The sequence below is a fragment of the Scomber scombrus genome, chromosome 14 (genome assembly GCF_963691925.1).
Source record: "Scomber scombrus chromosome 14, fScoSco1.1, whole genome shotgun sequence".
NCBI lineage: Eukaryota > Metazoa > Chordata > Actinopteri > Scombriformes > Scombridae > Scomber > Scomber scombrus.
Window position 1 is genome coordinate 26,688,625 of NC_084983.1, and position 26,856 is coordinate 26,715,480.

A 26,856-nucleotide genomic window follows, 5' to 3' on the forward strand; every position below is an offset into this window, starting at 1 on the left:
TAAAGACAAAGTGTCCTCTTGACTTAATGAATTGATCATATAATCCTAATTAAGTCAGATATTAAAGGCTACGAGTCACAGAAGTTGAGCAAAAATAAATGACATTTTTTTGTGCGGTTCTGCTGCAACATGCCCCCCGATATGCATACATTTCACACTTGGCTAATTATCTCTTATGCATGAGGAAAGGGAATTAGACGAGATGCAATTTGAAGGTATAGAATAAATGTTTCCTTGTGTTTTTTTTCTAAATGGTGCACTTAAATAAAGTTGTTGAAGTTGCAAAAAGCAGATTAACGAGTCAGCAATATTCTGACTGTAAATCACTGGACACACAATTAAACCAGTAGTATCTTTTTTATTAGATTTTCCTGCTTTGGAACAAGTCCATAAGCATTCAATGCAATGCAATGTAATGCCTTTATTGTCATTGCACAGCAGTATAACACAATTGTGCATCCCTAGTGGCTGATAACACATAAAAACTGCAACAAACACAGCAGAAAATGAGACGCATTAAAGATACTGTGCATAAAAAAAAGAGTATATAAAAATGGTAGTACTAAATACAGGAATAACAGCAGTAGTTACAGTCTTAACTGCACATGCATATACAATATACACTCTTGCACAGTACTACAGAGCATCCCAGATCATTTAACTTCAGACTTTGTCCAAACCTTTAACAATCAGAGAAGTCGCTGTGAAGTTTGTCGATGCTTCTCGATGAAGTGACTCTAACGTGTGATTGGTCCCTCTGTGTGTGTGTGTGTGTGTGTGTGTGTGTAGCTGAAGGCAGCGGGGTGATCATCGTGGGAATCATACTGTGTCTGCTGCTGCTCGCCATCCTCGGCAGCGTTCTCTACTTCCTGCATAAGAAGGGAAAGATTCCCTGCGGACGCTCAGGGAAGCAGGAGATGTGAGTACTGGATCCTCTAACGCTGCCGCAACACCAAACAACACACCAAAAAACAACATTGAATTGACTCTATGAACTCAATGAAGTATAATTCCTCTGTGCCAAAAAAACACCCATTAAAACCATAGACTGTATATAAAATGGACGTAACATCCGTGACGTCACCCATTGGTTTGTGGTGCATGCCGGGTAAAATAAAAACACGGATTCTACTTATATGGGCATCAGGAGGAGCATGAGGCGCCCTCCTGAACCTGTGAACCAATCAACCTGTCAATCACGACGTAGCCACGCCCTAATGCATACCCTGCTTTATCGTCACATATAAAATCAGGGAGACCAAAATGTCCCAAATGAACATCATACTGCATTGAAGAAGGCTTTAAACTAGCGATTGAGACCATAAACACATTTTGAAAACGTTTACTGAGGTTATAAATCAAGTGAGAAGTTGGTGAATTCTCCATTGACTTGTATAGAGACGGAAGTCCTTTTGACACCAAAACGGTCGCCCCCTGGTGGCCTTTTGATAGAATGCAGTTTTAAGTTACTTCCGCGTTGGCCTCATTTCAGAGGACCGGAACTCCCCGCCTGATTAAAACTCTGCTGCACTCACTGACACTTTCCTTCATTACTATGAACATTACCACTGTGGTTTATTTTGGGTCAATCCCTCATACACCGTCCTGATAGTATGAATTCTCAACTAGAGCATCAAATGTGTATTAATCTGCAGTTTTAGTACTAAAAACAACAGTGACCAAAGTGAAAGAATATATATTTGACCTTTTTGAAGATGAATTGGACTGGGGAGGTTGAAAGTTACTGTTGATTTTGGTCTTTTTGGGGCATTTACTGATGGTTTTTTATCTGTCTTACTTTATTTTAGCTTAATTTTACTTTAAAAAGTTTGTGGTAGACGTGCACATTCAGAGTAAGAAGGTGTTGGACCAAATGACAAAATCTGTAAAAGCAGGAAAAAAAGCATTGAGCTCGAAACATCACTTGTGGTATCCTATTAAATCTACCTGCATTGGGAGCTTCAGTGTGCTTTTACAGCTTCATTTATTTCCAATTTAACACTTTTAATCGTATTTAAATGTCTTTTTATTTTGCTTTGTGTTGCTTTTATATCATGCATGGATGCATTTTATGTTTTATGCACTTTGAATCGCCTTGTTGTTGAAATTTGCTGTACAAATAAATGTGTCTTACCTTAAGAAAAAGCTTAAAGTGGGTTGAAAAAACACAATAAACTAAAGTTAATTATAGCTAAAGTTAAAATAAGGAATGCCATATGCAGTTACCTGGGTTTTTATCAAATGCCAACGCCTCCTCTGTCTGTCTGCAGCACCAAAGAGAAGACCACCAAAGATGACATTGTCGTGGAGATGAAGTCCAACACAAAGAATGAGGAAGCCGTCCTGCTAAAGGCCGTCAACGGAGACAAAAAAGGCCCTAATGACCAGGTAACTATAGCGCTGCCTGCATGAATGGAGCTTTTGTATTTCAAGACTGAAATGTTCACTACACTCCCTCCAAAAATATGCAGACAGCTTTTGCTCTTTAGAGGAGGGTAAAAAGTAAAAGTTTCTCCTTCAATAGTTCATGAATACTTTATTTCAATAAATGCAGAGTTGGTCTCACTAACGTGGTCAATGTCCTTTTTTTGCAGTAACTTTACAGAAGCTGTGTTGTTTCTAGTGTTGTTTGAATAGGTTTCTGTGACTAGCAGCTGTTAGCATGCAGAGAAAGAAAGGAGGGGGATAGATACAAAAAATGGGAATAGTTGAACATTGATACCGTTGTCATTATCTTTCAATTATGAAGCTACAGACAGTTAGCTTAGCTTAGCTTAGCTTAGCACAGAGCCTGGAAACGGGGGGATCAGTCGGCGTTACTCTGTTCAGTAGTAACAACATCTGGTTTAGAGGTTAAAATCAATAATATAAGGTAAACAGGCCAGATGATCTAAACAGCTTTATATGGAAGTAAAACTGAGAGTGAGGGTTCCCGAAATGTTGGTCATTGCTCCAGAAAGTGTGGATACAAGCAACTATGTTAAGTGTATTGCGTAAAAGCTAAATCAAGGAATTGGTGTATAAGCTCATCATTATTTTATCAGACTTTAACTAGTTTTTAAAAACTATTTTAAATGATAACTATTTTTATTTTCCATCTTATATTACATTAATATTATTATTATCATTATTATTATTATTACTTTGACCATGTACCGGGGGAGGCGGGGGACATGTTCCGTGCCTCCATTGTCAGAGCGGCCGACCGGTGCTGCGGTCGTAAGGTGGTCGGTGTCTGTCGTGGCGGCAATACCCGAACCCGCTGGTGGACACCGGCGGTGAGGGATGCCGTCAAGCTGAAGGAGTCCTATAAGGCCTTTTTGGCCTGTGGGACTCCGGAGGCAGCAGGCAGGTACCGGCAGGCCAAGCGGAGTGCGGAGGCTAAAACCCGGACATGGGAGGAGTTCGGTGAGGCCACGGATAACGACTTCCGAGCGGCTTCGAAAGAGGTTCTGGACCACCATCCGGCGTCTCAGGAGGGGGAAGCAGTGCACCGTCAACACTGTGTATGGTGGGGACGGTGCGCTGCTGACCTCGACTCGGGACGTTGTGGATCTGTGGAAGGAATACTTTGAAGACCTTTGAACATTGGACATTGAACTTTTTAGTGACACTTCCGAGTTTCCAGCTGCCATTTACAGTGTTCGTCTTACTGGATGAAATGATGGACGACAAAAATAGGGAAATAAAACTTGTTAAACTGTAGATGAACAGTGTGTTTATGTGACTGTGGTGTATTTACAGCACTGTCCTCTTCTTCCTCCTCCTCTTCCTCTTCCTCTCCTTCCAGTAAAAGCTCTGTGACGGACGAGCAGTGACGTGTTCGGCTGTCAGCGTGTGTGTCGGAGGTTTGGAGCAGCAAACAGAAAAACCTCCACCTATCTAAAAAACCTGCAGGGTAACAACCACCTCCACCCTTTACCCCTCATCCATCCATCCACCATCATGCTTTATACTCAGCAGTATTCAGATTCACACAGGAACAAATCTCATGTTCCAAATCTGCGTTTTCCTTTCCAATGAATGTTTGCTCCATTTGTTTTGAACCATTTCCTCAAACTAGGTTGTTCATTGTGTGTATGACGGTGCCTCATGTTCATCATTCTTTTGTTTTCTTTTTTGTTCTTTTAAATGAAAGTGTACATATTATATATATTTTGTTATTTAAGATATTTTGGCACTCACAGATTTGTTCATTTTCATGGTTTTTAAGCGCCTGGATCGTGCGCATGTTGATCCGTGTTCATTGAGTCCAGAGTTGTAAGGACGGGGGGGGGGGGGGGGAATATGACAGATAGAGACAGAGAGAGACAAAACACTCTTTTTACTATTGATTCACCCAGAAAAAAAGGAGGCTCATCAGTGTGTTTGCTCAACTTTTCAATTGAGTCCAATATTTGTAAAAAAAATAATAGATTTAAATACCAAAAAAAAAAAAAAAGGTTGTTTAAGTGAAAAAAAAACCCCTTCCTCCTCTTTGATCAGCATTTACTCAAAAGCTTGAAAATGCAAGATAATCATTACATTACATCTATAATAATAATAATATCTAATAAAAGCTGCCAATCAGACACACTGAGAGCAAACTTCCTTCTGCAAACTGCTGTCAAACCCTTGTACTGTTTGTAAATACATGTAGTGTACAGACCTGCTAGTGGTGGCCTTACTGTTACTGAAGGTGTAAAAAAAAAAAAAAAAGGTCAAAAGGTTTAGAGATCTGCTGTGCCTGTTGTTGGTTTTTTTTGTTTTCGTTGGAGAATGCATCATACACTGAATTTTGTTTTATTGTTTCGTGGGTTTTTATGCTCTGTGTGTTTTCTTTGTGTTTCCACTGAGAGCTTAGTTGAGCCTGAAGGAGTTCTGCAGGTGTTTTGTGCACGTTTTAACATATTAACTACAGATAACACACATATAGAGCGCTGCTGACTCTGACCGACACTTAAAGCTTGCAAATGTAAATAATCCGTCATTTTCTGCTCTAAATCCGAGTATTATTCCCTGTTTATGCTGATTTGGAAGGTCTGCTCTGCAATATCATGAAACTAGCATGACTCTTGGTTGATTTAATGCAAAGTAGTTTCAAAATCTTTAAAATGAATATAATGCAATGGCTGTGAAGAGTCGAAAATACATGTCTGAATAAGAGAAATCCCTGCCACAAGATGATTAAATAACACTTAACGATGCTTTAAAAGTATATTTCCAGATTCCTCAAAGACTTTTGAACCATCTGCATCCAGAAAGGCAATTTTCAACCCCCGAAATTGTGATATTATCTCATCCAAACAAAGGATGGTAACCCAGAAATGTCCAAAATGTAAAAGTTGTATTACTAGTATTACTTTCTGTCTGTTTATTACATTATTAAACAGTTTCATACACAATAACAGGTTCATATTTTATCCTTGTATTGTATAAAAAGAAGCAGGCGTCGTCCAGTCTGAGGATAATAATCATCAGGTTTTTATCTTGCAGTATGACAGATGTTTAGCTCTGTGATTTAAAGTTTAGTTACTTTATAATTTGGAGTAAATGACGTAAAACGTGCACAAAAAAACAACTGCGGAATGCTCCTTTAAAGGCCATTGTTGTGAATATGACGTATTGGTTGCTCACTGTGTAGGTTTTTTTGTGAAAAAGGTTTATTTTGTTGCTGAGAGCGCGACTTTGCCCAATGACTTGCAACATTAACAAGTAGTTTTTCTTTTCTTTTCTTTCTTTTTTTTGGTTGTTTGTTCCACTGAGTTGAGATTGTTGTAGAAATATCCAGGTACGAGTCGTCCTCAGGCAAGAAGAAGTGATGCTGTGTTTTTTTTTTTTATGGTTTAGAAAAAAAAGCTGCACGAAAGCCATAACACCGAAACGTCTCCTGTGTGTGTGCAGTCCAATATTCCTGCTTTCATCCATAAATCTGCATAAATCTCGTCTTTTGAAAACAACTTTAAGACACGACGTCGCTCGTTTATTGTTCTGGACTTTTCACCCAGTGGAAAAAAACAAAAGTTTGAAATTGAACATTGATTTCGTTTTTTTTTTGTTTTTTTTTCTAAATGTGTGTAAATTAAAGTACTGTACATGTGATTCTTTGATGCTTGCGTTTTGGTTTGTTTTTATATTTTTTGCAAGAAAATAATGCCAAATAAAAATGTTTCATTTAAAGAGAGATGTTTTTCTGTCTATTTTTAATATGTTTTATATCATTATAAAGGTCAATCAGGGACGGACCTCTAAACCTCTGGACACAGGACACAGGTTAAGATGAAAAGACAGCAGCAGCTCAGTTTAACCCTCCTGTTGTCCTCAGGTCAAGGAAGGACAGGAGGAAGGAAGAAAGGAAGGAGGAAGGACGAAAAGAGGAAGGAATTAAGGAGAGAAGGCAGGCAGGGAGGAAGGAAAGGAGGAAGGACGGAAGGGAAGGAGTAAGGAGGGAGGAAGGAAGGGAGTAAGGAGGGAGGGAGGGAAAGAAGTAAGGAGAGAAGGAAGGGAGGAAGGAAGGAGGAGTAAGGAGGGAGGAGTAAGGATGGAGAAAGGAAGGACGGAAGGAAGTGAGGAAAGAAGTATGGAAGGAGGAGGGAGCAAAGAAAGGGAAGGAGGGGAAGAACGAAGGAAAGAAGGAACAGTCAAAAGAGATGGGGTCAATTTGACCCAGGAGGACGACAGGAGGGTTAAGTGATTTCTTTCTCATGGGGAAGAAAAGAAAGAAAGGAAATGTGAGTTGGTAATGATTTTGTCGAGAAGGATAATTATATTTTCTGTCTAACGTTAGACTTGTTGATGTTAAGCTGTACACTCTGCTAGCTAAACGTTGTTACTATTAATGTTATTAGCCAACGTTGGCAGGCAAAAATATGGCGGACTTTCCAAAAGCGATTTGACGCTAAATGGACGTAAAAAATGTCCCAAATGAACATCATACTGCATTGAAGAAGGCTTTAAACTAGCGATTGAGACCATAAACACATTTTGAAAACGTTTACTGAGGTTAGAAATCAAGTGAGAAGTTGGTGAATTCTCCATTGACTTGTATAGAGACGGAAGTCCTTTTGACACCAAAACGGTCGCCCCCTGGTGGCCTTTTGATAGAATGCAGTTTTAAGTTACTTCCGCATTGGCCTCATTTCAGAGGACCAGAACTCCCCGCCTGATTTCTTCACATCACATTCCAGTAGATTCACTATAGTGACCCTACAATTGAGCAATTTTCATACTGTCCTATATGAAGGATTGTACAGCTCTAAGGTCAGAATTTGAATTTGATTTAGTGTTGGTGAGAGACTTGAGACTTGACTTGGTGTGCGTTATCCAATGTAGTGGGCCGGTCTGGTCCAAAATACCAGGGCCAATTTTTTTGTCCCAGTCCGCCCCTGGGGTCAATGATGGGTTTATTTTGTTGTCGATGTGGTTTAGTCAAATTTAAAAGGTTAAAATGTGAAAATAAACGTATGAATAACTTGCACACAAGCACAACATTTCTGCTTTTAATCTATTTTGAGAGAATATATTAGAGGATTATGGTTAAAAACGTCTAAGTGGTGTAACCATAAAAACTTTGTACCAAATAATTCAACTGGCTTAAAAACAGTAAATTGTCAATAAAACACCATATCAACTAGTTTGGCATGATCTTACATTATAACTTTATATTAAATAAAGGTAATGGAATACAACTGTTCTAAATATTACATTTACTCTGGTAACCATGGAGATCAGGAAACATTTACATGTTTTAAATGAAGTAATTATTAGTATAAGTCCACTTAACCCTCTTGTTGTCCTCAGGTCAAGAAAGGACAGGAGGAAGGGAGGAAAGAAGGAAGGAAGGAAGGAAGGAAGGAAGGAAGGAAGGAAGGAAGGAAGGAAGGAAGGAAGGAAGGAAGGAAGGAAAGGAGTAAGGAGGGATTGAGGAAAAGAGGAAGGGAGCAAGGCGAGAAGGAAGGAAGGAAGGAAGGAAGGAAGGGAGGAAAGAAGGAAGGAAGGAAGGGAGTAAGGAGGGAGGGAGGAAAAGAGGAAGGGAGCAAGGCAAGAAGGAAGGAAGGAAGGAAGGAAGGAAGGAAAAGAGTAAGGAAGGAAGGAAGGAAAGGAGTAATGAGGGATGAGGAAGGAAGGAAGGAAGGAAGGAGGAGGGAGCAAAGAAAGAGGGAAGGAGGGGGAGAACAAAGGAAAAATTAAAGAAAGAGGGAGGAAACAAGGAACAGTCAAAAGAGATGTGGTCAATTTGACCCGGGTAGAGAACAGGAGGGTTAAATGAAGTCATTATTAGTATAAGTCCACTTAAATACACTGTAGGTGATAAAATATGTAATATGTATCATTCTTTTGTGGTTACACCATTTGACATTTTCAGGAGCATTCAGTCTTACTTTTGGTTAAAAAATGGAGCAAATGTCATTTCAAATGATATAAAACCAACAAAAATACTAAATGTACATTTTAACAAACCTGATGCTGCTTTTAAAACTATTTCTTAACATATTTTGTAATAACTCATCTTGCCAACCCTTATTTGTCACTGACCCTTGTGTTATGTTTGCAGAGGTATGTGAGAGTAGTTTATGCTGGAATGAGCTTTTCAATTGCCCAAAGCCTCAATATGAAGCAGAACAATTGCGATTTCATTGCTGCAAAAGTCCCACAGTGAGCAGACAGGAAGGAGCTCGGCCTCCAAACCGCTGTCAGCACCAGCGCAAAAATGACTCCGACAGTAGCTCAGATTTCCAGCCGGAGTCTGCGAGGAGAAAAAAGGAGGAAGGAGAGAAAACACAGCTCAACATCTGCAACGAATTCAACTCGCAGCCGCTCCAAAACAAACCAAACCGCTTCTCTGTCTCACTCAGCATTCAGTGTGCAGGTGAAGACAAAGTGATAGATTGTTTCTTGCTTTTTTCTATTATGTCTCATTTTGTATTGTTAAGAAACAGGCATTGCTTTTCACACCATAAAACTTAAATGCATTCATCTCAATTGTTTCTAAGTTGGAAGTGAAAGGCAGAAGAAAGAAGAAATAAGAAAGAGTGCACGCTGTAGCTCCCAGTGCAGATGTGGTTTTAATGGGATACTGAAGGTGATGTTTTGAGTCTTTTTAGTGTGAAGAAGAGCGAGATGCTTCAAACGTTACTCTTAATATCTCATTAAAACTACAGCGTGCCGACTTTCTTCTGCCTTTTACAGATGTAGTTCTTTAGTCCAGTTACCTGGTTTAAAGTTTGTTGTTCCAGATGTGCCACCAAATGATCTGACTGGATTGATGCCAACCAGAGGGAAGCGATGTTTTTGTGTGATTTTGGCGAACTTAGTATGTATGATATGCATTTTAATCAAAGAAAAAGGATTAATCAAACTAATGGGGAATTTAGTGTGCAAGAAAAAAAGTTGAAATATGTCAGTGTTGCGTCCACATTGTGTTTCTGCTGCCCCCAACTGTCCATAATACTTTTAATTAATGCAGCTTTAAATCTAAAGTATATGAACTACTGATTATTAAAGTTTTTAACCTGCACTTAAACATGTCTAAATAATAAAAAATAATCAAGATTTAGCTGCAGAACTTTAACAAATTCAATTTTTTCTACTTTAATTAATAATAATAATAACTGTATTCTAGTGAAATATAAACCAAGTAAAATACATTTAAAGACCGTGTAAAGTGAATTCAGACATTTTCTTCTAAACACATTAAATAGGTCATAAATTTATTTCTAAAAAAGGTGTAAAAAGCATTTCAACCATGTAGATTTGAATTGTGGAGCTAGGCTTCACAAACTGTGTTTCAAGATTTCTGTGTCTGGATTTAATGGGCATAAACCCGCCCCTGCTGCTGTAGAGGTATAAATACATTCAGCGTACACTACTACTACAGTCTACAGTTAGCCAGTTAGCTGGGTTAGCCGCCCGAGCTGAAAATCTCTGCCAGGTTACGTAACCCAGCGATTACGTAACCGGTAACCAATAGCACGGTTACACACCGGAGCATAAACCCGCCCCTGCTGCTGTAGAGGTATAAATACATTCAGCGCACACTACTACTACTACAGTCTACAGTTAGCCAGTTAGCTGAGTTAGCCGCCGAGTTAGCCGCTGAGCTAGCCACCGAGTTAGCCGCTGAGCTAACCGCTGAGTTAGCCCCCGAGCTAGCCGCCAAGTTAGTAGCTGAGTTAGCCGCCGAGATAGCAGCTGAGTTAGCAGCAGAAAGCTCTCAGGCCTAGCGTCCATGTTTCTGTAGAGGTGGTGGCTTTGATTGACAGGTGACACTTGGTAGGGGGCGGGGCTTCAGCAAACTCGGTGGCCACTCCCACAGCGTTTGGGAGCAGAGAAATAGGCTGACTTTTACACAACTTTGAAGCCTAATTTTATATATTTGGCGATTTTTTTAATCATTCAAATTTGGCAGGGTGGTTAACAACACACTTTACTGTGGTATGTCAAACTCAGAACACATATTTATTCTTACTTTACAAGGTCTTTAAAATAGAAAAAATGAGTTAACTTTGATGTAGTGAGAGCAAATACTGGAGGTGAGTAGCGCATTTTAACTCCACTACTGACATACTGAAGACAATGGTGAATGTTTACTGGTTTTATAAAGATAAGAACACAATAATCTTCATTTATTAAGCGTTACGAGGTAAAAAATAAAGCATGTGTGTAATATTTAACACCTGAAATGTAGATAACTGAAGTTACGATTAAACCACACGCAGAACACAAACGTTAAAGAAAATACTGTTTAATTAAAAATCTTAATGGCTTAGGCATGAAAACATGGCAACACAATGACTGCTGAGGATATTAAAAAGACAATAAATAAAATCATATTTACACAGGCAATAACAAAAGCAATGAAGACAACTTTTTTTTTGTTTGTTGTTGTTTTGTTTTAGTAGTAGTAGGCAAGTTCTTGTTGAAAAAAGGCGAGTTAAAACATGATTAATACCACAGATATTCATTGACCAGTGGATCTGAACCAGCTCACACACCAGCTGTGGAAAGTGTGTGTGTGTGTGTGTGTGTGTGTGTGTGTGTGAGAGAGAGACACAGCGGAGTTTCTGGCAGTGATTCAAACACGAGCACGACTGTCAGCCTCGAGTCTCTTCTCACACAGCGGCACTTTTCATGGTCGAGGAGTGTTAAGAGTGTGTGTTAACGAGTGTGTGTTAGTGCCTGTTAGAGCGTTTCGGACTGTTACTGTACCGCTGAGATCAAGTGAACACAGAGCTAAAAAGGACAGACGACACGTTCTCCGTAGGGGGGCGATGAGGACGATGATGATGATGAAGAAGGAGCTTTTTTTTTTTTTTTTGGTTTGGAGCAATTAAAGCTGCAAAGACTTTCTGTGTGTGTGTGAATCACAGCGAGACAGAAAACACACAAAGATGCTGCAGATTCATTAAAGTCAAGGAGGATGGGAGGAAAGAAGGAAGAAGGGAAGGAAGGAAGGAAAGGAGTAAGGAGGGATTGAGGAAAAGAGGAAGGGAGGAAGGAGAGAAGGAAGGAAGGAAGGAAGGAAAGGAGGAAGGGAGGAAGGAAGGAAGGAAGGGAGTAAGGAGGGATTAGGAAGGAAGGAAGGAAGGAAGGAAGGAAGGAAGGGAGTAAGGAGGGATTGAGGAAAAGAGGAAGGGAGGAAGGAGAGAAGGAAGGAAGGAAGGAGGAAGGAAGGAATGAAAGGAGTAAGGAGGGAGGGAGGAAAAGAGGAAGGGAGGAAGGCGAGAAGGAAGGAAGGAAGGAAGGAAGGAAAGGAGGAAGGGAGGAAGGAAGGAAGGAAAGGAGTAAGGAGGGATTAGGAAGGAAGGAAGGAAGGAAGGAAGGAAAGGACTAAGAAGGAGGGAGGGAAAAGATGCTGCAGATTCATTAAAGTCAATGCAGAGTCACTGATGGGTCGTCATTCCTCCTCTCTTTCTCTCTTTCTTTCTTTCTTTCCTTTATGTTTTATTTTCTATATTATATTTGCATTTTAATCTTATTATTTACAGTTTACTTTACTTTCCAGAAGCATGGAGGCAGCACTGAATGATTAAATGCACATAAAGGGAAAAGCATGTTGCACTGGAGAAGAGGAGAGTGGTGCAACATGTTTTAATATTTAGTGAAATAACTCACAATAATCTGTATTTATCACTTCCTGACTGACACATAAACTCATTATTTCAGCCACTAAGTGATTAGAAATTACAGTAGAGCAATGCTAAAGTACGTTAGCACATGTTACTCGACCAAATTTTTAAGTTTTTAAAGTTTTTTAATTAATAATAATCATCTTATAAGTCATAATTGCAAGATAAGGTGTCTATTTACTACCATACCTACATAAATGTGTTTAAAGTCCTTTGAAATCAGTGTTTCTGATACATACATTTTATATTTTTCAACTTTAAAATGGTCAGTAAATATCTCTCTATCGACCAAATATAAAAGGATTATTATCTAATATATTGCTTAACAGTCACCAGCTTCTTTATTAGGTACAAATGTGCAATATAATTCAATGCAATGCAACATTTCTGCTTTAAATTCAACTTTTTTGAAGCTTAAATATTTTAAATTTTTGTTAAAATTGTCCAAAAAAAAGTGATAATTCTGCTTTATGTTTATTATTGAGATCATAGTGGATGATTGGTGGTGTACTAAGGTGCATTATATATTATATTGACTGGTGTTCCTAATATTTTGCCCGTCTTTAATGTATGTTAATGGAGTGGACAAAATAATAGGAACACCAGACCAGTCAATATAATGCACCCTAATACACAACCACTCAGCTACTATATGACCTCAATAGTAGACATAAAGCAGAATTATGTATTTATTATAAAAACTGAACATGAATAAACTTCATAAAAATAGATTTTTAAACGTTTGTACCTAATAAAACGGGGTGAAATCCAGCTTCAATCAAGCTCTAATAATTAGTTTTTTAATCTCTTCTGTTGCGTCGTCTAACCACATTTTTTTAAGGGATATTTAAAAAGTCTGAAACAAACAATAAAAATAAAAGAGAAACCTACAGAGTTTGCTCTACTTCTTATTTCCATTTCATCATTTAAGCAGCAAATGTGGAGTCATGAATGGTAAACTGCTTTATTTTGGTTTGTCTGCTGCCACGTGCAAAGTCGTGACTGTCAGAAGGCACATTTACAATTTACTGCTGAAATAAATAAATTTAAAAAAAAGGTGCAAACTCAAACTGGGGGGGGGGGGGGGGGGGGGGGGGGGGGGGGGGGGCGGGGGGAGAAGCTGCATTCATTTATACTGAAAGGAGCTTTTTATTGTCTCCGTATGTTAGAGTGGAAACAAGTCCTGTCATGGTTGTTTTTTTGGCAATGTTCCTGACTGTCTGCATTAATATGGAACAGCCTCTCTTATTCTCTCTCTCTCTCTCTCTCTCTCTCTCTCTCTCTCTCTCTCTCTCTCTCTCTCTCTCTCTCTCTCTCTCTCTCTCTCTCTCTCTCTCTCTCTCTCTCTCTCTCTCTCTCTCTCTCTCCTCTCTCTCTCTCTCTCTCTCTCTCTCTCTCTCTCTCTCTCTCTCTCTCTCTCTCTCTGCTACGCTGATGTAGTTTCCTGGACTCAGATCAAGACTTCTTTTTTCGCTTTGATGACTCAGAAAAACTTTCATCTTCCTCCCCGTTAAAAACACAAGGCCCCTCATGTAAGAGATAACAGGAACATCAAAAAAAAACCCTCTGATGGGATGATGATGATGATGTGTGGTGAAGCCTGAGGGTGACAGCTGCTCCGTTTTTTTGTTTTTTTTTGGTCCACTTGGAAATAAAATTTAAAAAAAAAGACACCTGAGGCATTGAGAGAGGAACTCGTCTTTCAGTTTGTTGCTCGGGATTATTTTGTTGAAGTGAAGATTAATTGACATCCGGTTGATGATTTTAAAACTTAAACACCTCACTGCCTTGATGAACTCGGACATTTCAGTCACAGAGCAGCTCATAAAGATTCAATTACAGGAGGAATATTGATGATAAGAAGTCGCTGGATGATAGAGAATAACTTTTAAAACTAAATTAAGAGTCTAAATTAAAGCCAGCAGCTGTGTGAAGCTGGACTTAAGAGGCACATTGAGCTAAATGCTAAATTCTGATGTTTATTAGCAGGTAATATTTACTATATTTACCATCTTAGACCTTAAATTACAGCTGAACCTGATGAGAATGATGCTAGTATTTACAGATATTTGGTTATAAACTAAAAGTATTTAAGAATTGAAACTTTCCTAGATCAATAAGCAATAAGGCCAAAAACATTTCAACCTGCTGGTGGAGCAAGAGGAGAAAAAAAATCAAGTTTTTAAGGATTTAAGGAGGAATGATGATGATGATGATGATGGATGTCTGCACAACATTTGACGGCATTGCATCCAAAATCTATGGAGATATTTGAGAGGTTGGCTATAAAGTGCTGTTAGAGGGAGAGTAACTAATGGGGAGTGTCTGTAGTGTGACGACGGGGGTTCAGGGTTCGAGGTTGGAGGTTCGGCTGAGACATCAGTGACTCCGTCTTTAAATCAAAACACTAACTTGAGAGTTTCTTCATTCTTCTACTGAGTGGATTTTGAATTTAGAAGAAGTGAAATATCCAAATATGTTGTTATGCTTTTTTATATGTTTCTGTCACGCTCGTCCACAACACCGCCGTCATATCATCACCTCCCCTCCCCCTCATATGTGTGTGTGTGTCCTTTAGCGTCTGTTCATTCATTCATTCATTCATTCATTACATTACAATACATACAAACCCCTGGGCTTATTTCTGAGTACCTGAGTCCACACGACAACACAGCACCTTCATTTGTTTGTTTTTTTTGTGTGTGTTTAGAGCTCAACGTCAGTAATTTCCCTTCAAATCTGATTCCTCAGTGAGACCCAGAGAAGCTGTTCTGGGTCAAAGAAAATGTGATGCTGTGATTTTAATTACATGAATGTTAGAAGAAAATCTGATAGCACATTTTGCTTGTTAGTCATTTTGCTTTTTTTTTTTTTTTTGTTGTTGCTTTTTTTTTTTTAGTAAGAAACTATAAGAGTATATAGAAGCTTTTTAGACTAAATAAACCAGCCTTCACTGTCAAATCATTGGTATTTAAAGGAGCAGTTTGTAGGATTTAGCGGCATCTAAGCAGAAAAAGGAATATAACATTCATAAAAGATGTTTTTTTATTTAGTGTATAAATCACCTGAAAAGAAGAATGTGTTTTTTTTCTCGTTACCTTTAAAAAAAAAAAAAGGAGCCCTTTATCCTTTTCTATATCTACAGACGGAGCGGGTCTGACATTGTTACCGGTCCAAAAAACTGGCTCAAGAAAAAAGAGCGTTGTGCGAGTTTTGAGGCCAACGTACATGCTTCGGAAAAGTCAGTTAGTTGCAATCTGCAAACGCACCACTAGATGCCGCTAAATCCTTCACACTGTTCCTTTAAAAAAAAAAAAAAAAAGACAAAATTAACTTCTGTAATTTCAGCCATTGTTAGTACTACACACATCACGGCACGTTATGAGAGTACTTTTAAACATTTAAACTTGTTATTTTTCATTTTTACTAGAACCATCATTTAAAATCGAGAGGCGGGGGGGGTAAGGGGCTGCGAGAGGAGAATCACGTTCAACTTTGTCAAAAATACCATCGATACGGAGCGAGCAACGGCGACGCGTACGACACGAAGCCCCGCAATACTGCACTGCTAACTGAACATTCATCAGTGTTGAACACACACACACACACACACACACACAAACACACACACACACACACACACACACACACACACACACACACACACACACACACACACATACATACGACGACCACGGAGTTAAAATTCACTTTAAAAAAAAAAAAAAGAAAATCCGATCGGACTCATGTTGCTACATTTTCGTACGCCACGATTTTTTTTTTTTTTTTTTGTTGCCGAGAAAAAGCTTCGTAAAAAAGCGCCACAAACCGAAACCACAGCCGAGAAACGACCCCTTCTACTGTTTTCAAACGTCACTGTAGCTTTAACATTTAGCTTAATGAGGCAAAAAAATGTACTGAGACCGAGTGAAGAAGTTCGGGGGTGGGGGGGGGTTGAGGGGGGGGTCGATCGCTGTGAAGTACGACGATTTCAAAAAGGCTTCGATTCTCCACATATGCTGCGTTCAGGTCATATCGGACATTATATACATCTGCCTCTATGACTGAGCTGCTCCTTTAAAAGCAAACATATCATGCTTTTAGTGATTTTTAGTTAATCTTTTCTACTGTTCAAGATGTTAGATGTTAAACGAAAACAAACGCTCCCTGCGAGGGCATTAAGACCCCCCCCCCCCCCCCCCCCCCCTCCTCCCCTCGTATGAGATAAATAAGGAGTTTTTGAAATGTAAATCATGCTAATATATTCCAGTAGAGCCCAAGCATAAAAATATAGACCTGGAAAATATGCATGATATGACACTTTTAATCCACACTGGACTAAAAGAGCTTGAATGTGACGGATACCTGCTATCCTGTAGGAGTATCCGCTCTCTCTCTCTTTCTCTCTCTCTCTCTTCTTTCTCTCTCTCTTTTCTCTCTCTCTCTCTCTCTTCCTGGAGCCAAAAAAACCTCAATCTCCCATCGGCGATTACAAGTAAACAAGAGATTTTGAGGCTTCAAAGTCAATCAAAATAATAATATATTATAATACCTGCTGTTTGTTTCACTGTGGATTACATCTTTTATTTTTCGGATGTGCGTTTTCAGTCAGTAATCTCCTTCATGACATGAACACAGCATCGCTCCTGGATTAAAAAGCCCCCCCGAGTTGGCGAGTTAATTGTGGCCCTGCAGGAAAAAAGTGCTTGGTAAATGCTATCCATCATAATGGCACAGAGTGGAGAGAAAGAGACGAGACATTAAAACAAAAAACAAAAAAAAGAGAGAGAGGGGTGAGTGTGTTCGCCCCCCCGGAGCGATTATGTGGCGATGTGAGCCGCGGAGGGGATGGAGACGAACTCTCGCAGGATGTTCTTGGCCGTCTCCAGGTTGTTCTGAGCGATCATCAACGCTTTCTGGATGTCCTGGATGGAGTAGCCTTGTGAAATCAGGCATTCGATCTCTCCGTTCAAAGCCAGGTTCCCCGGGCCGCCGGCGGGAGGAGGAGGAGGAGGATGCAGAGGCGGAGGAGGAGGTGGAGGAGGAGAAGAAGAGGCAGAGAACGAGGTGCTCGGGAGATCCGGCAGCGGAGCGGAAAATTCACGGTTTAGAGGCTGAGGTCGTCGGTCGGAGTTGGCTCGCCGAGGGAGAGGTTTGGGGGGTTGCTCGGGGTCGACGCCTGCTGCAAACATACCTGCAAACACACAGGAGGGGGAAGAGGAGGAGCAAAAAAAGAGAAAAAAAGGTGGATTAACCCTTAAACAGGCATCGTGCACCAGGAGATACAGACTCTTTCACATCCTGTGAAGAGCATGATTGGTTAAGGTGGTTGTTTAACCTTTGTGTCGTCCTCCCGGGTCAAATTGACCCCGTCTGTTTTGACTGTTCCTTCTTTCCTTCCTTCCGTCTGTCCTTCCTCCCTCCCTCCTTCTCTTTCTTTCCTTCCTCTCTCTTTCCTCCCTTCCTTCTTTCTTTCCTCCTTCCTTCATTTCTTTCCTCCCTTTCTTCTTTCCTCTGTCCTTCTTTCCTTCCTTCCTCCCTTCCTCTTTTCCTTTCTCCCTCCCTCCTTCCTTTTTCCTCCCTCCCTCCCTCCTACCTTCCTTCCTTCTTTCCTCTGTCCTTCCTCCTTTCCTCCCTTCCTTCCCTCCTACTCTCTCCTTCCTCCTTTCCTTCCTTCTTACTCTCTTCCTCCCTCCCTCCCTTCCTTCTTCCTCCCTCCCTTCCTCCCTCCCTTCCTTCCTTCCTCCCTTCCTTCCTCCCTCCCTTCCTTCCTTCCTCCCTCCCTTCCTTCTTCCTCCCTCCCTTCCTCCCTCCCTTCCTTCCTTCCTTCCTTCCTTCTTCCTCCCTTCCTTCCTTCCTTAACTCGAAGACAACAGGAGGGTTAAATGTGCCTTTAATTGGTAGAATAAAAGCTTGTGTTAGGTCTATACTTTGATAGAAATGATAAAAATCAATTTAGAAACTAGTATGTGTGATATTAATGACCAGAATGTATCACCTCTTTATGTTAAATAACACATTTAACTGTTATTACCATTATCACCATTTTATACCTTAATAAGGGCAACACATCCTGGTGGAGATACAACTCATAAAATCCAAAATATATTAAAAATATGAGTGTAAATGTTTTACTTTAGGTACAAATGAGCTAACTAGTAACATCAAATTATATTGTTTTAAATCTAACTTTCCACTCCTGCCTGTTTAAGGGTTAAAGCAACCTGAAAAAGTTTACATTATTCAAAGAAAGAACATCAATCTTTACAAGAAAATAAAAATACAAAAGTTTGAGTTTGACACTTTGAAACCATCATGAGACGTGTTGTTGTCACTCTGCCACTTAAAAAACATAGTTTAAGTGTTAAGATGTGACGGAGGAGGAGGTGGAAGCTCTCGGTGAAGATTGTAGATTTATGGATCATACTGAAGAGTGATGATCTAATCACATTATTCAAAGAAAGAACGCTGTGCTCAGACTTAAAAAACATAGTTTAAGTGTTAAGATGTGACAGTAATTTGCGATACTACACAGCTACTGTTGGCTGGAAGCTGATGAGTCTAAATCAGGGGTGTCAAACATGCTCACTGGATGACTTTGCAAAGTCTTAGTAAATATGACAAAAAGTTACTTTTAATGCTTTAATGGTTCGGCTCACATGAGATCAAACTGAACTGAATGCGGCCTTTGAACTAAAATAAGTTTCACATCTGTAAAGTGTTTTTTATCAAAGCTTAAAATATCAAGATATGAGATAGTATTTTTTTTCCTGCACCTGTTTTATCAGTTCGCTGGAAATGAGCCGTGAACTACGAGATAAACAACACAATCTTTAAATCTGAAGAAGTTCCAAAAATAACTTTTAAATGTAATCTTCTGTGAGGATACGTACTTGCTTCTACTGCAACGTCGATGCTGAGCGTGCTGAAGGCCGACGAAGGGCCGGCGATTTCCGAAATGGCTCTTCTGGTGGGAGCCGGAGGGAGGATGGATCGGGGACAGTCGTACTCGTAAACATCCTCCAGACTGGTGTCGTCCAGTTTGTCCTGGGAGGCCGCGGATGAATGTTGAGGATGGTCTTAAAAAAAAAAAAAAAAAAAACCCAAAAACCCCAAAAACAGACATTATAATGACAATAAACTTGCAATGCAATATAAATAATAACATCTGTGAAATAAATAAACACTCCCTGACTTGTAATGATTAATTTATGTTGAGGTGACATCTTTGACTTATTTATTTATTAGTTTATTTTCGTCTGAAGGCTGCGTTTCACATTTCCTGTGGTCTACTCAGGAAGTTTCATCTTAAAGTTATAATTCCTGTTTTTAACATTATCGTCAATCTGCGGTTTCTTCTTTTGAAACTTATGTTGAAATGTTAGATTTTACTTGATTTTTCAATATTGTATTTATTCCATTTTCCATCTTATATTATATTAATGTTTCTTTTCTTTCTTTGATAATTTCTTCACATTGTTTTATGCTCCTTTTATGTTCATTTTAACGTAAAATACTTGGTGTATGTAAAGCACTGAGCTGCACTTCTTGTTTAAAAGGTGCAGAAATTTACCTCTTATAGTAGTTTCCATTGTTTCCACGCAGGTTTCAAACATTGTTTTTAAGTATGAAGCAGTGACAGGAAATGCAGAATATTTGCCACCAACATTAAAACTGACAGCAATCAAGAAAACTGCAAATGTTGACATCAGTTCAGTTTTAAATATCAAAGTGAGTAATGTAGATGGATACTGATCAGCTCATCTGATTTTGGGTAAGACAGCAAACGTCTCAAGTACTTATCAAAAATGTTGGAAGGCTCTTCTTTTACTAATCGTAGCTCTGGCTGCAACTAACAATTATTTGCCTTAATCAATTAATCTGTAATAATGATCTTGATTAATTGATTGTTCGGTGTATACATGTCAATCACCTAAATCACGGACCTAAATCACGGGGGTCAAACATGAGGCCCGCGGGCAGAACCGGCCCACCGAGTAGTTCAATCCAGCCCTCTTTCCTTTCTGTCTTCTTTTCCTTCTTTCTACCCTTTCTTCCTTCCATCTTTCCTTTCTTTCTTCCTTCCTTCCATCTGTCTTTCCTTCCTTCCTTCCATCTGTCCTTTCTTTCTTCCTTCCTTCCATCTTTCCTGTTTCTTTCTTTCTTTCGTTCCTTTTTGTCTTCTCTTCCTTCCATCTGTCTTTCCTTCCATACTTCCTTTCTGTCTTTCCTTCCAACCTTCCTTCCTTCCTTCCTTCCTTCCTTCTTTCCTTCCTTACTACCTTCCATCTTTCCATCTCTTCTCTTCCTTCCATCTGTCTTTCACTTCTTCCTTCCTCCCTTCTATCTTTCCTTCCATCCTTCCTTCCTTCCTTCTCTTCCTTCCATCTGTCTTTCACTTCTTCCTTCCTCCCTTCCATCTTTCCTTCCATCCTTCCTTCCTTCCTTCCTTTCTTCCTGGTTGCAGACTCATTTAATAGTTAATAGACCCACCATTGCAGCTCTTATCATAGCTATTATACACAATACAGTATATTAATGTAGAGTCAGAGTGACAGCATTAGTAAATAATAATATAATATATATATATATATATATATATATATATATATATATATATATATATATATAATAATTAAATGAATCCCTCTTGTATGTTTCTCTACTGTTGGTGATTATTTATGATTTATATGAACGTTACCGAGCTCGGAGGTTTGTGCTGCCTCAGCTGAACCAGCCTGAGCCTGGATGTTACACATGGACTCGTAGACTTGAGGATCCTCAGAGTCGCTGTCGTCCACTTCACCGCTGCGAAGGAGAGAGAGAAAAAAAAAAGTGTTGTTATTTTAAAAAAATCCATCATGGTTCTTTAACCTTTGTGTCGTCCTCCCGGGTCAAATTAACCCGTCTGTTTTGACTGTTCCTTCTTTCCGTCTGTCCTCCCTCCTTCCCTCCTTCTCTCTTTCCTCCTTCCTTCTTTTCTTCCTCTATCCCCCTTTCTTCCTTCCTTCTGTCTTTCCCTTCTCCCTCTCTCCTTCCTTCCTCCCTTCTTTCCTCCCTCCCTTCCTTCTTTCCTCCCTCCCTCCTTCTCTTTATTCCCTTCCTTCCTTCCTTCTTTCCTCCCTCCCTCCTTCTCTTTCTTTCCTCCCCCTACCTTCCTCCCTTTCTTCTTTCCTCTGTCCTTCTTTCCTTCCTTTCTCTTTTCCTTTCCCCCTCCCTCCTTCCTTCCTTCCTCCCTCCCTCCCTCCTACCTTCTTTCCTCTCCTTCCTTCTTTCCTTTCCTCCCTCCCTTCCTTTCCTTCCTTCCCTCGTTTCCTTCCTTCTTCCTTCCTCCCTCCCTTCCTTCTTTCCTTCCTTCTTACTCCCTTCCTACCTTCTTCCTCCCTCCCTCCCTCCTTTCCTTCCTTCCTTCTTCCTTCCTCCCTCCTTTCCTTCCTTCTTCCCTTCCTTCTTCTTTCCTTCCTTCTTACTCCCTTCCTACCTTCTTCCTAACTACCTCCCTCCTTTCCTTCCTCCCTTCTTCCTTCCTCCCTTCCTTCTTTCCTTCCTTCTTACTCCCTTCCTTCCTTCTTCCTCCCTCCCTCCCTCCTTTCCTTCCTTCTTTCCTTCCTTCTTACTCCTTTCCTTCCTTCTTCCTTCCTTCTTCCTTCCTCCTTCCTTTCCTTCCCTTCCTTCTTTCCTTCCTTCTTACTCCCTTCCTTCCTTCTTCCTTCCTCCCTTCTTTCTTTCCTTCCTTCTTCCTCCCTCCCTTCCTTGACTCTCTGAAAAAGGTAAAAAATCTCTCTGAAAAAGGTAAAAAATCATCTTCTAGACATCTTAACGAAAGAATTTGTAGCCTTTAATTTGACTTGACATTAAAGTTCAGAACATCTTAACAAAAGGTTTGAACATGTAGAATAAATATAAAGAGGAAGGACGAATATACAGCAGTAATAACACACATGTGACTAAAATACTATAATAAACAGCACTACACATCTCCTATTGAGCCATATATTATAATACTGATGTTTTTAAGTGACTTTCCCTTTTTTTTCTCTCCTTTAAAACATTAAAATGACTTCTAATGTAATACGCTCTAAGTCGAGGTCGCTCTTAACAGGACTGCATCGACACTTTTTTAATTTATGAGAGTTGAAATATGAAGGGAATATTGTGTAGTAGATATTTTAACCTTTAATGGGAAAGTTTCCCTTGAAGTTCCTCAAAAAACTGAATTCAAGTTTCACTCGACTCCACTGAAACTGTTTCTATTCATTCTTGCTTTGCTGTGTTTTGTCTTTATTTCATCAAAGCATCTAAACCACTTTCTTCTTCTTCTTCTTCTTTTTCTCTTTGCCTTTATTTCTCTTTTATGTCATTTTTTTCAGGGAGGTGTAAAAAAATAGAGAGAATGATTAAATGTGAGGTTTTTCTTCTTTTTTAACATGAACAAACATAACTGAGGCTCCGGCGCCACCTGGTGGACAAAACATGAACTGCACTTGTAACGTTATAGGAAGCATTTAGTCCAGGGGGGTCAAACATGAGGCCCGCGGGCCAGAACCGGCCCACTGAGGAGTCCAATCCGGCCCACTTTCCTTCCTGTCTTCTTTTCCTTCCATTTGTCCATCCACCCTTCCTCCCTTCCATCTGTCCTTTCTTTCTTTCTTCCATCTTTCCTTCTTCCCTTGCTCCCTTCCATCTGTCCTTTTTTTCTTTCTTTTTTCTTCCTTCCTTCCATCCACCCTTTCTTTCTTTCTCCCTTCCTTCCATCTGTCCTTTTTTTCTTTTTTCTTCCTTCCTTCCATCCACCCTTTCTTCCTTCCATCTGTCCATTTTTTTCTTTCTTTCTTTCTTTCTTTCTTTCTTTCTTTCTTTCTTTCTTTCTTTCTTTCTTTCTTTCTTTCTTTCTTTCCATCTGTCCTTTCTATCTTTCTTTCTTCCTTCCATCCACCCTTTCTTCCTTCCATCTGTCCTTTTTTTTCTTTCTTTCTTTCTTTCTTTCTTTCCACCTGTCCTTTTTTTCTATCTTTTTTCTTCCTTCCTTCCATCCACCCGTCTTTTTTTTCTTTCTTTCTTTCTTTCTTTCTTTCTTTCTTTCTTTATTTCTTCCTTCCATCTTTCCTTCCTCCCTTGCTTCCTTCCATTAGACCTTTCCTTGCTTTTAAATTGCCTGTGAAGTTTACTGTTTCAGTGCAATAAAATAAAACTTAAACTAAAATTAAAATGTAAAATATCATATATTACGATATTATTGCGATTTAAAAAATATTATGATATACTGCGATATATTGCAATTCATTCCCTTTTTTCAACTGCAAAGGAAAACTTCCTCCTGCACGCTGACTGTCACCTGTGCTGACCTCACCAGAAAACTAACTAGCGCCCTCTAGTGGACTGAAGAAGCATTTGATTTTATTATTCTAGTGCAAAAACGTACATTTTCATTTGCAATTTATCTAATAAAAGATCAATACTTCTACGTCTGTGTATCGATACAATACTGCCACGCAAAATATCACGATACTATGCTTTATTGATTTCCCCCCCCCCCCCCCCCCCCCCCCCCCCCCAACTAGAAACCCAGTATTGGTCGGACTCTACTCGATATATACGAGCACTTGATTCAGTTACAGGATGTTTGGCCGCGGCTCGCTCTGCTCACCTGACATCATTGTGGTGGTTTGCCTGCGCTGGCGGTGGGGGGGGCACCAGGGAGCCCGTTATGACCCAGGGAGCCGCGGCGCCAGCGGCTGGGAGAGAGGTGGGACTCATGTACTCGTTCTCCTCGCAGTCAGACGACAGCTTCTCTGCGCTCGTCGACGCCGCCGAAGCCGCTGAGAGAGATCTATAAAAACACAGATGATGGAGGGATGATTTTAACTCTTTTATTAAACTTCCTTTAACCCTCCTGTCGTCCTCCCGGGTCAAATTGACCCCGTCTCTTTTGACTGTTTCCTTCCTTCCTCCCTCTTTCTTTAATTTTTCCTTCGTTCTTCCCTCTTTCTTTGTTCCCTCCTCCTACCATACTTACTTACTTACTTCCTTCCTTCCTTCATTTCTCCCTCCCTCCTACTTCCTTTCCTTCCTTCCTTCCTTCCTTCCTTTCTTCATTCCTTCCTTCCTTCCTTCCTTCCTCCCTCCCTCCTTCCTCCTTTCCTTCCTTCCTTTCTTCATTCCTTCCTGCCTTCCTTCCTTCCTCCCTCCCTCCCTCATTACTCCTTTCCTTCCTTTCTTCCTTCATTCCTTCCTCCTTTCCTCCCTCCCTCCTTACTCCTTTTCTTCCTTCCTTCTTTTCTCTCTTTACTCCTTTCCTTCCTTCCTTCCTTCCTTCCTTCCTTCCTTCCTTCTTTCCTCCCTTCCTCATCCCTTCCCTTCTTCCTACCTTGACTCGAGGACAACAGGAGGGTTAAGACATCTCAGGACAGAGAATACGAATAAAATTGAAAATACAAAAAGCATTTAGATATTCTATACTTTGCAATACTTTGTTTATGTTTGTATCTTTAGAAGACTAATCGATCAGTCGACTGATTTAAAGTTAATCAGCAACTATTTTGATAATCAATCAATATTTTTACTCATTTTGTAAGAAAAAATGCCGGGTTTAGCTTCTAAAATATGAAGATTTCTTACTTTTCTTTAATATATGAAACTAAACTTAATATCCTAACTTACAAACAAATGATTAATAGTGAAAATAATCAGGAATATATATATCAATAATGAAAATAATCATTAGCTGCAGCCCTGTTTTTATGTAAAATGACTGTATTTCAGTGCAGTGTGAAGGTGCACAGCAGCAGGGAACACATTACACATTATAACCATAGACTGTATATAAAATGGACGTAACATCTGTGACGTCACCCATTGGTTTGTGGACTGCTGCTCGGAGGCCAATAGTTTCGGATCTGAGCAGCACCATCTTGAAAATTTCAGGTGCATGCCGGGTAAAATAAAAACACGGATTCTACTTATATGGGCATCAGGAGGAGCATGAGGCGCCCTCCTGAACCTGTGAACCAATCAACCTGTCAATCACGACGTAGCCACGCCCTAATGCATACCCTGCTTTATCGTCACATATAAAATCAGGGAGGCCAAAATGTCCCAAATGAACATCATACTGCATTGAAGAAGGCTTTAAACTAGCGATTGAGACCATAAACACATTTTGAAAACGTTTACTGAGGTTAGAAATCAAGTGAGAAGTTGGTGAATTCTCCATTGACTTGTATAGAGACAGAAGTCCTTTTGACACCAAAATGGTCGCCCCCTGGTGGCCTTTTGATAGAATGCAGTTTTAAGTTACTTCCGCGTTGGCCTCATTTCAGAGGACCGGAGCTCCCCGCCTGATTATAACTTAGATTTTAAAGCATCTAACTCGTTTAATATTTTAAGTATGACATATTATAATAATATTTTAGCCCCTAAAAAATAAAAAGAAGCTCTGTGATAACCATGTTCATTGAGGGCTTCTGTTAAATTGGCCAAAAGCTGTTTAATCTAGAGGCTTTTTATGCAGAAATAGTCCAAATTCTGCTTTTAAATCATCAATCTGAAGCCTAAAAATCATGAATTTACTGTCACATAAATTACAGCGTCTCTCTAAAATAAGCCTGCCTCCAATAAAGGCCTCGTACCCTCCAGGTCACCATCACCTCATATCTTACACTCATCCATTAAAAGCCTATAACTTCTCCTCTGATCATGTTTCTACCTCTTCGGTGCAGCTCACAGCGGCAGAGCCTCGTACCTTGCAGCCAGGCAGTAGACAGGATTGGTTGCCGTCTGAGGTTTGCTTCCCTCTCCGGCCGTCCCGTTGCTCTGAGGGGCCGACGACAGGGCCGCGGGGGCCTTGGTGGCGGGCCGCGGGACCATGTAGTTGGAAGCCCACGCCGGCTGGTCGGGGGTAGAAGGCAAGGGTCTCCTCTGGAGTCTGGAGTCCTGGCCGCCGACGACGAGGGAAGGGCGCTCCGGAGGGGGAGGAGGGGGCAACTCTCTGAGGGATGGAGGCAGAGGTAGAGGCTTGTCTCTGTGAGTTGCTGCCATCTGAGAAAGGAAGTGAGGATGAGGGCGGATGTTATTAACCAGAAAGATACGATGAAGACACACAGATAAAAAATTATTCACATGGTAAAGCTTAAAGACTGTGTAAAGTGAATTCAGACATTTTTCTTCTAAACACATTAAATAGGTCATAAATGTATTTATAAAAAAGGTGTAAAAAACATTTCAACCATTTAGATTTGAATTGTGGAGCTAGGCTTCACAAACTGTGTTTCAAGATTTCTGTGTCTGGATTTAATGGGCGGGTCTGAAAATCACCGATTACGTAACCGGTAACCAATAGCACGGTTACACACCGGAGCATAAACCCGCCCCTGCTGCTGTAGAGGTATAAATACATTCAGCGCACACTACTACTACAGTCTACAGTTAGCCAGTCAGTTGAGTTAGCCGCTGAGTTAGCCACCGAGCTAACCGCCGAGTTAGCCGCCGAGCTAACCGCCGAGTTAGCCGCCGAGTTAGCCGCCGAGCTAGCCGCCGTGTTAGCCGCCGAGCTAGCAGCTGAGTTAGCAGCAGAAAGCTCTCAGGCCTAGCGTCCTCACTGTTTCTGGTAGAGGTGGTGACTTTGATTGACAGGTGACACTTGGTAGGGGGCGGGGTTTCAGCGAACTCGGCGGCCACTCCCACAGCGTTTGGGAGAAGAGAAATAGGCAGACTTTTACACAACTTTGAAGCCTAATTTCATATATTTGGC

General features: G+C 40.3%; 2 protein-coding genes across 2 annotated transcripts in view; one reads left to right on the forward strand and one right to left on the reverse strand.

Moving 5' to 3' along the window:
* Window positions 1-3,911, forward strand: part of mcama (melanoma cell adhesion molecule a) — a 30,493-nt gene extending 26,582 nt beyond the window's left edge. The window contains exons 14-16 of the mRNA XM_062432557.1: window positions 790-919; window positions 2,271-2,388; window positions 3,791-3,911. Coding sequence (XP_062288541.1) covers window positions 790-919; window positions 2,271-2,388; window positions 3,791-3,793 — 251 coding nt within the window. The 3' untranslated portion in view covers window positions 3,794-3,911. The remainder of the gene's footprint in view (window positions 1-789; window positions 920-2,270; window positions 2,389-3,790) is intronic.
* Window positions 3,912-16,784: 12,873 nt separating this feature from the next.
* Window positions 16,785-26,856, reverse strand: part of LOC133993568 (E3 ubiquitin-protein ligase CBL-like) — a 29,512-nt gene continuing 19,440 nt past the window's right edge. Inside the window, exons 7-11 of the mRNA XM_062432558.1 lie at window positions 25,849-26,094; window positions 23,755-23,937; window positions 20,809-20,915; window positions 19,001-19,186; window positions 16,785-17,301 (exon numbers count right to left, since the gene is read on the reverse strand). Coding sequence (XP_062288542.1) covers window positions 16,928-17,301; window positions 19,001-19,186; window positions 20,809-20,915; window positions 23,755-23,937; window positions 25,849-26,094 — 1,096 coding nt within the window. The 3' untranslated portion in view covers window positions 16,785-16,927. The remainder of the gene's footprint in view (window positions 17,302-19,000; window positions 19,187-20,808; window positions 20,916-23,754; window positions 23,938-25,848; window positions 26,095-26,856) is intronic.